Source organism: Mercenaria mercenaria, chromosome 6, assembly GCF_021730395.1.
Source record: "Mercenaria mercenaria strain notata chromosome 6, MADL_Memer_1, whole genome shotgun sequence".
Classification (NCBI taxonomy): Eukaryota; Metazoa; Mollusca; class Bivalvia; order Venerida; family Veneridae; genus Mercenaria; species Mercenaria mercenaria.
In genome coordinates, this window is record NC_069366.1 from 65,337,648 (window position 1) to 65,350,392 (window position 12,745).

The window sequence follows — 12,745 nt, forward strand, 5'->3', positions numbered from 1 at the left end:
TAGTGTCAACATTTCTATTTATCTAATTTGATTGAATTTCGAGTTACTTAATTGGAACCCCGCTCGCTTAGCTCAGTAGGTAGAGCGTTGGTCAACGGATCCCGGTGTCGTGAGTTCGATCCCCGGGTGGGGCATTTGTTCTACGTAACGATTTGATAAACGACATTGTGTCTGAAATCATTCGTCCTCCACCTATGATTCATGTAGGGGAAGTTGACAGTTACTTGCGGAGAACAGGTTTTTACTGGTACAAAATCCAGGAAATCTGGTTAGGTTAACTGCCCGCCGTTACATGACTGAAATACTGTTGAAAAATGGCGTTAAACACAAAACAAACAAACAAACAAAACTTAATTGGAATTTCGGGTTGGTACCTCGAAATTTCGAATTCATAAATAATCTGCACCTGGCATTAACGTTCTTTTATAAATATTTGCAATAAAATCATTGGGGGTATCGATATTCAAACTAAACTGATATTGTTATACTTCCACCCTTTACAATACATTAAACTAGACATGTGTGTCTAATAGCCTTTGAATGACATTAGCTCAAAGGGAAAAGGAATTGCCTCGAGTAATTTCGGTCTAAAATAGAGCTCTCAGCTCAAAACTATTTAACTTTATAAAAGCCGGACAAACTATATATACTATTTGCTGAAATACACTTGAGAAATATTACAATAAATTAGTTTACTTATTAAATGCCAGTATCTCATACGGCATATATGAAACATATTACGGTGCAGAGAGAAATGAATTCTCATTCGATTTAATAGGCTAAATGTATAGACTAAGTGCATGTTTATTGATAATTCACATACAAAAAAAATTATTTTACGTTTAAATTGTAACCATGTATAATTGTTTATATTTTCAATTAGATATGGTTACTGATTAACGACATTTCGTTATGGTGTGTTGGCGTACGCGATGTTTTTTGCACATTTCGTTGCGTCTTGGCGTGCGCACAAAAGTGCCATCACAAAATTCTGAAATGTTTGTAGCGTCGTCTTTTGCGTGCCAACACGACTGAACAAAACTGTCAGCGCCTCAAAAAAGAACTCGCCAGGACGACACAGTAGAGAAATCTTATACTCTTTCTGCCTTCAGTTTTCTCATAGTGTTTAGGATTTATCAGGGGGAATTTTGTCCTATATTCGCAAGAATTGTTCCCTTTCCTTGGTTTATTTTATAAAATACAGATCTTAGACAAATGTTCTTTGCAGTAAAAATTTTTCGGACCATTATTGAAAAAGATATTGAAGTTTGAAGTTTAAGAAAATGGCTAATCATGAAAGCAGCTATTTTAGTGCACTTATGACGTCGTTTCCACACTGCTGAATTCGTTATTTAACAAATGATATTTTTAATAGATTAATTTCATATGCGTCTTGAGTGTAAGGTGTAAAGGTTTAAGGTGTAAAACATGGTAATTTATCATGCCATTACTATAGCAACTGCCTGATAAAGCCTGTCTGAGAAAAGCAGGCTTTCTCAGGTCAGTGACTTGAGAACACTTTGCACTGTTTAAACCTATGATTAAATCCAAGGACATCAGATTGTGTCCATTTGCATTTAAAAATTATTACGCCCTCATACGACCCTGAAGTAGGTCTTTAAAATCCAAAAATATAAAAAAGCGAAAGAAACAACAAATTCTAACCTTGTGTTTTGTAACCACATCTCTGTTTTGCTGAACACGAACGAATAATTTCAATTTGTTCCAAAGTTAAATTTTATCCGAAATTCAGTTGCTAGACGGACACCCATTCTTACCAAGCAAAACGTTTGAAGTGAATTAAATACACACGCCATAACGCCGCTTGGCAGAAAAAATAGGCAGTACCGTTTCATATACCGTTGATTTTATTCCATGGAAGATCATTCCAGTTGAAATATTCCATGATGTAAATGCAGAAAGCTAAAATCCTGAACAAACGCTTTGCATGAGTCATTTCCGTTTCTACGAGCGTTTCCGTTATAAAGACATTTTTGTGGTAATTGCAAATATTGTAGGCATACTCTATACATTATTGGCATGGTCTCAAGTACCTATTAGAGCGCGTTTTTAAAAAAATATTGGCGTAAATGTCTTTTAGCAGTTATTCTAAAAAAACAAGATGGCGTCATTTTGAACAAAAAATAAATAAAAAAAGAAGTCCGGCAAAACAGCAAAATTTGGTCCACCCCTATTTTTGCACTTTATTTCGCATAATGGTTTGATAAAAGTTAATAAATTATGGCATGATAAATAGAATAACAGGTTACTGTCTTTTGAGAAAGGGATTTCTCAGACTCGGCTAGATATGGTCCGGAAGGAGCTCGGCAAGCCTCGCTCCTTCCAAGACCATATCTAGCCTCGTCTGAGAAACTCTTTCTCAAAAGACAGTAACCTGTTATTCTCTATGTCTTTCATCATAGCTAGAAAAGGTAGAGAAATTATTTTATAGAGAAAAGTAAATATACTCCAGATATGTATCTAGAAATTTCATAAATCCGCCATTTTGTTTCTTGCTGCCATAGAAACAAAATGACCGCCATTTTGATCAAATATTTAAATGCTCATACCCATCTCATTTTTAAGCCGATTTTGAAAATTCTTTCACTTCTTTAAATGATATAAGAAATCATAGCAGATGGATTTAACATGAAACAACATTGCCTCAACAATTAGTGTCGTGAAACCGGAGTTTTACTCGTTTTCATCATAGAAGCAACGGAATCGGCAGGCTTAAAATGTCACATTTTTTTGTGGAATGATTCAAAAATTGTGCAATTTTCAAATTTATTGTCTCTAGCCCCCTAGGCCCGAAAAAGTATAGCGATTATTACATGAGATGTAAGCGAGTAAGTGCAGAGATTGTGTGGCGGTATGTGCGGAGAAGGTATTGCGCTTGTGTTGCTAGCTATTTAATGTAGCAAAATATACTTTGATTGGATTACAGCTTTTATCCTATTACCCTACAAAATTAAGACTTTATGACGAAGACACCAATTCTTCATTTGCTCAAGAATAAATATTTGACCCAGGTATAACATATGAAAAAAATACTCTAAAGAAAATAGAAAACAACTTGTTTACCTAATTTTACATAACTATACACAAATACATACATTTTTACATCACTTGGTGCAGGCTTACATTTACGGGAGAAAAGTCATGTATAAACAAGGCAATTTGCGTGCTGTCAATGCATGTGTTTTTATGTTTTTGTTTCTTCGGGGCAGTGTATCGTTCAGTAGATGATCGACGTTTCAAGTCACCACCTATTACAGTCGAAATGATAAAAAAATATCCTCTTTGATATGCAACACACTAATGATTTAATAAATCGAGCAGATCCTTAGGCTTTTACGGATAATGACAAACATTTACCAGTTTAGTTTATCAAAAATATTTCTTTTACATCGATCGGTCATAGAGAAAGTGATTAAGAATTAATAGCAAATAAACGGGCTTGACTGTTTCAGTACTTCATCCATGTTGAGAGAATAAAATATTCCCTCTGGATCCATTTTTGGAAAGAAATATGAAATAACTAAGTAATTATAGGTTATCATCTCAACCTCTCTTACGAGATATTTCTTTCAAACTAGGTGCTTTGGAGAAATAGTGACAACTTCTAGTTTCGTCAGTGCATAAGTTGTGATGGATAAGGGAATCCGAATATGTAAGTCTTTGAAATATTTCTCCCACAATTTGTGTAATTTGCTAAAATACTGTTTTACCATCTTATCACTTGATTCAGAAGTATAACCCGTCTCATTTCTTTTTGGAAGATCAACTTTTCCACTGGCACCGATCTGTTGTAACACCGTTTCAATATCATCTTTAAAATGGTTAGGGGTACCAATAAAATCATATTGCATTTCTCATGGCCGACAGCTTTCAAAATATGGATAAATATGCCTGTTCATAGTTTTTATTTTTTCATCTAAGAGAAGTTTCAAATATTTTTCTAACGAAAACGAAGGGTTTGTAAAGTGCCCCGAATAAGGACGTCTATCTCTGTTTGCAGATAACAACATTTTTAGTGGTTCTCTGACAATCATTAAACTGATACGGCGTTTCTGAGACATGATTTGCTGGAAATAGAACATGCACTTCCTACCGTATATACCTACCATGAGCACTGTGAGATTGTTAATATCGCCTGTAAAGTTGTGGTCGAGAACGTAAAGAACGCGTTTTGTGTTGGTCGAAGCCACTTTACAGTTGTAGCAAATGGTTAAGTTATAACTTCGACTAACCATATATTCGCGATCGAAGTTACATTCTGTATTGGGATTAAGTCGCAAATTGTTTTCTTTCTGAAATATTTGACATCTTTCCTTGACAAGATTTAAAAACAAATTTGGAAACCACTCTTTTAGTTAGATAATCTTAGAGGATTTCAGAAAGCGATATTTAAATCCAATATGATTCACTTGGTCCGTTCGACAATTATTGAGCCCTTCAAATGCATACCTTACATGTTTTATTTTTAAGAAAAGCAAGTTAAGAATTCATACAACGATCTTGTGTATCTCTTGATGTGATGTCTGTATATCATTTTAGATAGATAGAATTCTTTATTACCTTCACAAATGAGTACAGAATATGTAAAACATAAATATATACAGTCAATATAAAGTAATTATTTACGATATGGTACATGCAATAATTTCTAGCTAGAAAGTTAGTAATATTCTGTAAATATTTTTAGAAATTTAAGTATACACAATATATATAATGTCATGAGCAAGTTTAAAAAGCATATGCAATAAGTTTTAGGAAATATAAATAAACTTGATGATGCATAATTTGGCAATATGAATCAGGTAATCTTCCGCAACTAGCCGTATGACTTGCCGAAATGAAATACAAGTTAAGTTGATTATGGCCAAACATTCCACAGATGAATTGCGCTAATGCTGGTTCTAATATACAATATATTCACTGTGAACAGCTCCAGTTGAATCAAAAGTTTGAGTATACACATATATGTTTACAGGTGCGTCTACAATGTAAATTTTTATAATTTTGACAAATTGCTAATAAAGCAAATTTATGACACTTATAATATTGTACTATCATACATAAAATAAAGTGCTTTACTGATAATATGAAAGCCTTTAAGCCCTTTCAGAGATTCATTTTCAGACAAATTTTATATTGTCAAATGCTGGGGCATACCAGAAATAAGGTAAAATAATTGTTCATCAGGATACATTTGCATTAGTGCAATAAACATTGTGATGCCAAATCCTTTCAATATATCTGACCACAATATTCCCTTTCCATGGAGTTCATGCAACAAAACAACACTGTATGCTGATCCAGATTGTCGGTTACTTTGTAACAGTTTAACGATTAACAGTTAACGACATTTAACACTGTATTATAGGTTACACTCTACCAATTCAAGTCCTTATTTATTTCATATTAATAACAAAACATTCAGACCTCATTTTCAGCACTTTAGAGCATTTCAATGATATGAAAACCATATATGGTCATTTAGTATAACATGTCTTCTTATCAAAAATAGAAAAATATTGACATGTTATGTTGAATATAAGAAAAATAATCTGTTCTGAGAAACATCACCCTCTAAAAATGCCCCCATGAAAACAGCCGTTTAGCAGTTACGCGTAGGTAGACATTTTTCGCAAAGAATAAAACTTATTCCAAGAAATTTACAATGAAAATGGTCTAAATCTATTCTCAATACTATAAGCAATAAACATAAGCCAAAAATTTAACTGTCACCTCCTCATGTCACTCATTATACCAGATTTCATCCATAGCATGGAACTACATTTTGGACTACTTCACATGTAACACTGAGTAGTCACTTCCGGTTTGGTGTAATCCGTCCTTAAAGAAACATTTTTCATACTCAAAATGTGTTATTTTCACTTAAATTGTACCAGTAACCTAAATGCATGAAAAAAATACCAGTTTCAGTTTGATACAATCAATTTTCAAGGTTTTATGGCTTTTTCAGTAACGTATGCTAGCGCGCCAAATTTCCTGGAAAAAAGCTGTCGCGACATCATTTTTGACCACTTTTCCTTGCTTGAGCTTATTTTTGCCATATTTTATCAAGTTTTACCATAAACTGCACTCAAATCACACACTGTTACTGTAAAATATACCCAAACTCACCCCTGACACCTAAAACATACCAATATTTAGTCAATAAATATGCATTTTTTGAAAAAAATACACCCAAAACAGTGATTTTGAAATATTTTTAGTTTTTCTTCTTTTTCTCTGCTAAATTGCACTGAAATAGTCATCTTCTATCATAATCTGGCCAAACTAGCCTGTTTACAGCCACATCTAAACAAGTTTAAATTTTTACCCCTGCACAACTTATAGGTTACACTCTACCAATTCAAGTCCTTATTTATTTCATATTAATAACAAAACATTCAGACCTCATTTTCAGCACTTTAGAGCATTTCAATGATATGAAAACCATATATGGTCATTTAGTATAACATGTCTTCTTATCAAAAATAGAAAATATTGACATGTTATGTTGAATATAAGAAAAATAATCTGTTCTGAGAAACATCACCCTCTAAAAATGCCCCCGTGAAAACAGCCGTTTAGCAGTTACGCGTAGGTAGACATTTTTCGCAAAGAATAAAACTTATTCCAAGAAATTTACAATGAAAATGGTCTAGATCTATTCTCAATACTATAAGCAATAAACATAAGCCAAAAATTTAACTGTCACCTCCTCATGTCACTCATTATACCAGATTTCATCCATAGCATGGAACTACATTTTGGACTACTTCACATGTAACACTGAGTAGTCACTTCCGGTTTGGTGTAATCCGTCCTGTATGGCTTTGAGAACAACTTACCCATGATTCTGACAGAATTTCGCATGTTAACAAAGAACAGTTATTAGAAGACAGATTGCAGGCAAATACTGTATTTTTTAATATCAACTATAAGAAAGATTTTAAATGAATCCCTTGATTCAATATACTAAAAATATTGGCTTCTCGGCTGTGCTTGTACCTTTAATATTTTTAGTCGCCAAACTTACATTAAATGTTTTTAAGGCGGCATGCCTGGTAGCAATGTATAACTGCATGTTGTGATAATAATAGTTTTTTTTTCTGGAAAGTCTAGAACTATTTTCAGTCTTGTTGTTCGAATGATCTAAAGAACAGGCATATTTCTCAAACTTTACATTTTGACACTAGTCAGAGCACCCCAGACTGTTAGGGCCTATCCTCCAAATGATTTGATCTTCATTACCTAACGGTAAAAGTGAAATATTATTACTGCAACGTTTCTTTCAAGTAAACAGACACCATCTTAACCTACTTTCCTGCGGCCTAACATACACAGATAAAATGGCCCACACGAATCTTAATTGCTGTGGAAATTTGCTACAGGTGTTCTGACAGAAAAGTAAGCATAAACAAAAGTCTGATTGTTTTAAGAAAACCTCGTCGAACTGAATCAGGGGTTGTTGCATGTTTCCTATACCAGTCAGGAATTATCCGCAAATCTAAACCCACCTCATAATCAATACAGTTTTTAAGCTATAAAAATGAATTTCAAACTTTGATACTGTTAAATATTATCAAAGATATGTTTATTGAACTAATACAGTTGATAAGTAAGGTCTTATTGCAATTTCTGGTACTTTAAAACAGTTAAAAACATAAAACATGTTCATTTTGAAGACCTCTTTGAGTACAATTTAATGAATTTCAGCCACATTATATGACTTGTCGATTGAAATATTTAGTACACAAAACATGTTATCAATACAGGATATTATGGCTTTCAAAAGTTTTACGCTAACATTGCATACTAACAAAAAAAAAACATGAAAAAAGGCAAGGAAATTAACTACATACATCGTCTTTCTGTCAGCCATGTTGGCACTGAGTTAGGGTCGCTGAACAGAATTAGGACTATCCGGGTACATAGTGTGGAAAATGTTAAATATGCCACCTTGGCAGTTGGCCAAGGAAATTTTTGGAGCAGGGTTAGAATTTTCTACGTAATGGTTCCAATATACAAGGTCATAAGCCATTCATGAAGGCGGCCTATGAAATTCCAAAAGGTCTTGCAAAGGCTTAGAACTTTGCATTGTCCCAAGAGAATTCTTCGCCATAACCCCAGTTTGGTGCTAACGATTTTAATAGACTTTCTCTATATGCCCTATGATAGATATGTAGTAAAACTTTAACCAGGATTTCTTAGTTCCAAAAGAAGGCATAATTTGGCCAAAATGAATGTCAGAGTTTTGGGACTTGATACCATCACCTAGTTTTATAAACCCAAGGGCACAATTTGTTTCAAATCAATGTCTGCATTCGTTTTCGAGATAGTAACTTGGACGCAAAACTTTAATCAGGATTTTCTAAGTCCAAAAGGGATATCATTTGCCCAAAATACATGTTAGCGTTATGGGATTTAATCATGTGAAGTTGGTAATTGACCTAGAAAAAGAAAGAAAGAAGTTGCAAAGCTATAAGCCTTAATAATAGCTATATATAATTGCATGCAAAGCTTTAACCAGAATTTTAAAGTCCAAAAGTGGGCATAATTTGCCCAGAATACATGTCAGAGGTTGTAAGGCTGGTAACTGACATAAATTTTTAAAGCTATAAAAGCTATGTGCTTTTAAATGATAGCTACACGTACTTGCATACAAAAGTTTAACCGAGGTTTGACGCCGACGCCAGGGTTTGTAGAATAACTTCAGAAGTCGAGCTTAAAATAGAATCCCTGTGATCTTGACCTGTGAGTCACTGACCCCAAAATCAATAACAATAGGTATATTTCTAAAATTGTACTTAATCATTGTATTAAGGTTAAAAGCTGCGGCTATACACTTTCAGAGACCTCCGGAAACGAACAACGAAAGATCCATGTGAACTTGACTCATCCATTATTCCTAAAATCAAAACGGATTCTCCTTTATTGACGCTCAGTCCTTGTGACAAGTTTGAAAGCCACATCTGTTACAATTACAACTGAGAATCAAGAAACCATTTTCAGGGTCTGGGTCACTATGAAATTGACCTTAAACCTATCCAACACCAAAACGACAGGGGTCCACCTTAAGTGGTGCTTAGTCATCTTGTATGAGGAAAAGCTGTAGATAATCATGTATACTTTTCTACCCAGCGCCCGGAAGCAACAAAAAAGAAATTAGGTCAAGTCCATGTCACCGTGACCTTAGAGCTATTAAACTAAAACCAAAAACAATAAAGATCGTCCTCAAGTGGGGCGTAGTCATCCTGTAGTGTTTGGAAGCTGTAGTTATATACTTTCTGACTGAGGATCTGACGTTACAGGCATTGCCATTCCATTAAACTGTTTTTTCTAAACAGGCGTATACAACGGTTTCAGAGAAGTATGTGATAATGGTCATCTTGGTCATATTGCATATTTACTGCGATACATGTACTTACATATTTAGTTTTGATATAATCACTTCCGTCGTCCTTTCCATAATATATCGATTCTTTCAGTCTCCTACCTCCATCACTTAGATAATTCGTTTTGTTTATGTACTTTATTTCGTGATGTTTCATGGACATATCTTCTGTTCTGTATATAGCTCCTTCAGTTTCAACTTTATAGTTTTTCTTGAGCGTCTTTCGAACTTTGGAGTCTGCATATGATATTTTGGGTTGAATGAGATCCGTTCGGCTTTCTCCTACTAATATAGGTATCTCAGCATGATGTACCAGCACTGTCGAAAAATAGAAAAATGAAAATAAGCAGATAAAATAAAATTAATAAAAGATGATGAACTATAGGTTACCTATAAACGATCCTAAGTATTTTCTTCGTTAAACTGTATCATTTGCAAGGAACTTGTTCATGAATTCTATGTATCGAACATAATAATACTGAATACAACATTCTGGTCAAAGCATTTTAATGAACAAGATTTGATTACTAATCACATTCATCAAATTTCTAATTTCAAGTTTTCTTTCTTGAAACCTGGCTATTCATTAATTTTTACTTCTGAATTACCAACCTATGTGAAAGTCTTAAACAAACACCTGATTCCTTTAGTAATCATTTATGAAATGACTCAAACCGAGTCGGCTGTGATTTTGCTTGGTTGCCTTCTATGCTTACAAAGGATATTTTTTTATATTTTTTTTTCAATTAATCACATATTTATAATAGTGAATATGTGATTAATTGATTTCATGTGAATAGTCCTTTAAAAAAGTGCAAATGCAGAAAGTTGTCAAATGTATAGAATATATCATGCAATAGAATTCAATACTGACTTAAATGCCTTTCACGTTTAATGCCTTATCCGTTAAAAAATACGGCACATTGGTTTTAACCTGTATGTAATTAAATGTTTTCGTAAGATGAAATTAAAGCAGAGACTATTTTTTTACGAAAAAAGTATGTCTACCCCATTTAACACGAAACAAATCAAGGGTCATAACTCTAAAGAAAATTTACTAAGTCATAACATTCCAAAGATATACACAACTAAGCTTTGCATTGGCAACTCCTTGGAAGTTTGGTAGAATTCCAACCAGTGATATAAGAAAAAAGAACAGATATCAAAGAATGACAAAGCATGGGCCATGTCTCCGCTGAAAATCATTAAATCAGGATATGGCGATGATTGACACAACTATGCTTCACAAGAACCGCTCTAGAGGTTTGATAAAATTTAGCTAATGGTATACAGCAAGTAAACACTGTAAAATATGACAAACAAAGGGTCATAATTCTGATGAAAATCCCTGAACTGGTATATGCCGGGGATATACATAACTAGGCTTAGCACTGATAACTCCTGTAATGTTCGATGGAAATCTGCCCAATGGTGTGAATGAATGCCAAAATATAAAGGAAATGACAAGTAAGGGTCATAACTCTCCTAAAAGTCATTTAAACAGAACGTGTCGATAGTATGCGTAGTAAGACTCGGTACTGATCACTTTTATAAGGTTTGGTGGGAATTCGCCCTGTCATTAGCTCACCTGAGTACGAAGTGCTCAAGGTTGAGCTATTGTGGTCAGTGTTTGTCCGTCGTTCGTCGCGCGTCGTTCATCGTGCATCGGCCGTCAACATTTTGTTGGCCGGTGGTCTAGTGGTAACACGCTTGACTGCAATCCAGAGGTCCGGGGTTCGAATCCCGGTCCAGGAACTAGAAATTTGTGAGATGCTCTTGAGTGTCTCCCACCTGACTAAGAGGCCTGTACTGGTTCTATCCAGGGAAGATGGCTTCGCGTGTATCGGTGCTATACACCGGGCACTTTAAAGAACGGACTGTCTATTCGCAAAGAGCTAGGCTAAGTTAGCCGGACAGGCCTGTATCTCTTTCTGATCTCTCTGTCTGTTCTGGGGACTTTATCTCACTTTGTCCCTCTGGTCAGATCGCTCTGTACTAGTAGAATTTCGCGCACTGTGTGGCTGCGTTCGCTATATGTAAAACGCCTTTGAACGTGTTTATCATGAAAAGGGCGCTATATAAATCTGGTATAATAATAATAATAATAATAATAATAATAATAATAATAATTTTAATAATAATAATAACATTTTTCTTTAAACACCATCTCCTCTCCTCCTTAACAACCAGGCCGATTTTGATGAAACTTCACAGGGATGTTTTTTGGATGGTCTTCTTTAAAAATTGAATTCTGTACAGACATCTGTTTGCTATGGCAACCGGAAGGAAAAACTTTAAAAATCTTCTTGTCCAAAACCGCAGGGCCTAGGGCTTTGATATATGGTAGGTATTTAACATTTTCTAGTAGTCCGCTACCAAGTTTGTTCAAATGATACCCCAGGGTCAAATATGGTCCCGCACTTGGGGTCACATCGTTTACATAGACTAATATAGGGAAATCTTTTGAAAATCTTCTTGTCGAAAACCATCGGGCCTAGGGCTTTGATATTTGGTATGTAGCATCATCTAGAAGTCCTCTACCAAGATTATTCAAATTATCCCCCTAGGGTTAAATATGGTCCCGCCTTGTGGGTCACATCGTTTATATAGGGAAAACTTCGAAGATCTTCTTGTCCAAAACCACACTGCTTAGGGCTTTGATATTTGGTATGTAGCATCGTCTAGTAAACCTCTACAAAGATTATCCAAATTATGTCACTAGGGCAAATAATACCCCACCCTGGGAGCGGGGAGCGGGTCACATGGTTTATATAGATTTATATAGGGAAAAACTTTGAAAATCTTCTTGTCCAAAACCACAGGGCATAGGGCTTTGATATTTGGTACGTAACATCATCTAGTGGGACCAAGATTGTTCAAAATATCCCCTTGGATGAAATATGGCCCGTCCTGGAGGTCACATTATTTATATAGGGAGAAACTTTGAATGAAAATCTGCTAGTCCAAAACCAAAGGGCTTAGGGTTTTCATATTTGGTATGTAGCCTTGTGTAGTAGTTCTTTACCAAGATTGTTCAAATTATCTCCCTGTGGTTAAAACTGGCCCCGCCCTGGGGGATACATGGTTTAAAAAGTGTTATAGATAGACTTGTAAGATTGTTCAAATCATAACACTGGGGTCAATATATGCCATACCCAGGGGGTCCCTGTTCACATTGACTTATATAGAAAAAATCTTTTTAAACAATCGTCTTGTCCAGAACCATAAGGCAAAAACCTTAGATATTTAGCTATTAGTATTGTCTAGTGGTCAACTATCAGGTTTGTTTAAATAATTACCCTGGGGTCAAAATTGACTGCGCCTAGGAGTCAA

At 34.8% G+C, this 12,745-nt stretch overlaps 2 protein-coding genes across 2 annotated transcripts in view; one reads left to right on the top strand and one right to left on the bottom strand.

Moving 5' to 3' along the window:
* Window positions 1-12,745, top strand: part of LOC123548562 (SUMO-activating enzyme subunit 2-like) — a 132,605-nt gene that overhangs the window by 79,828 nt on the left and 40,032 nt on the right. The gene's annotated exons all lie outside the window — the stretch shown is intronic.
* The window catches only part of LOC123530092 (carbohydrate sulfotransferase 14-like), a 51,494-nt gene that overhangs the window by 20,677 nt on the left and 18,072 nt on the right, over window positions 1-12,745 (bottom strand). The window contains exon 2 of the mRNA XM_053546192.1: window positions 9,447-9,730. Coding sequence (XP_053402167.1) covers window positions 9,447-9,730 — 284 coding nt within the window. The remainder of the gene's footprint in view (window positions 1-9,446; window positions 9,731-12,745) is intronic.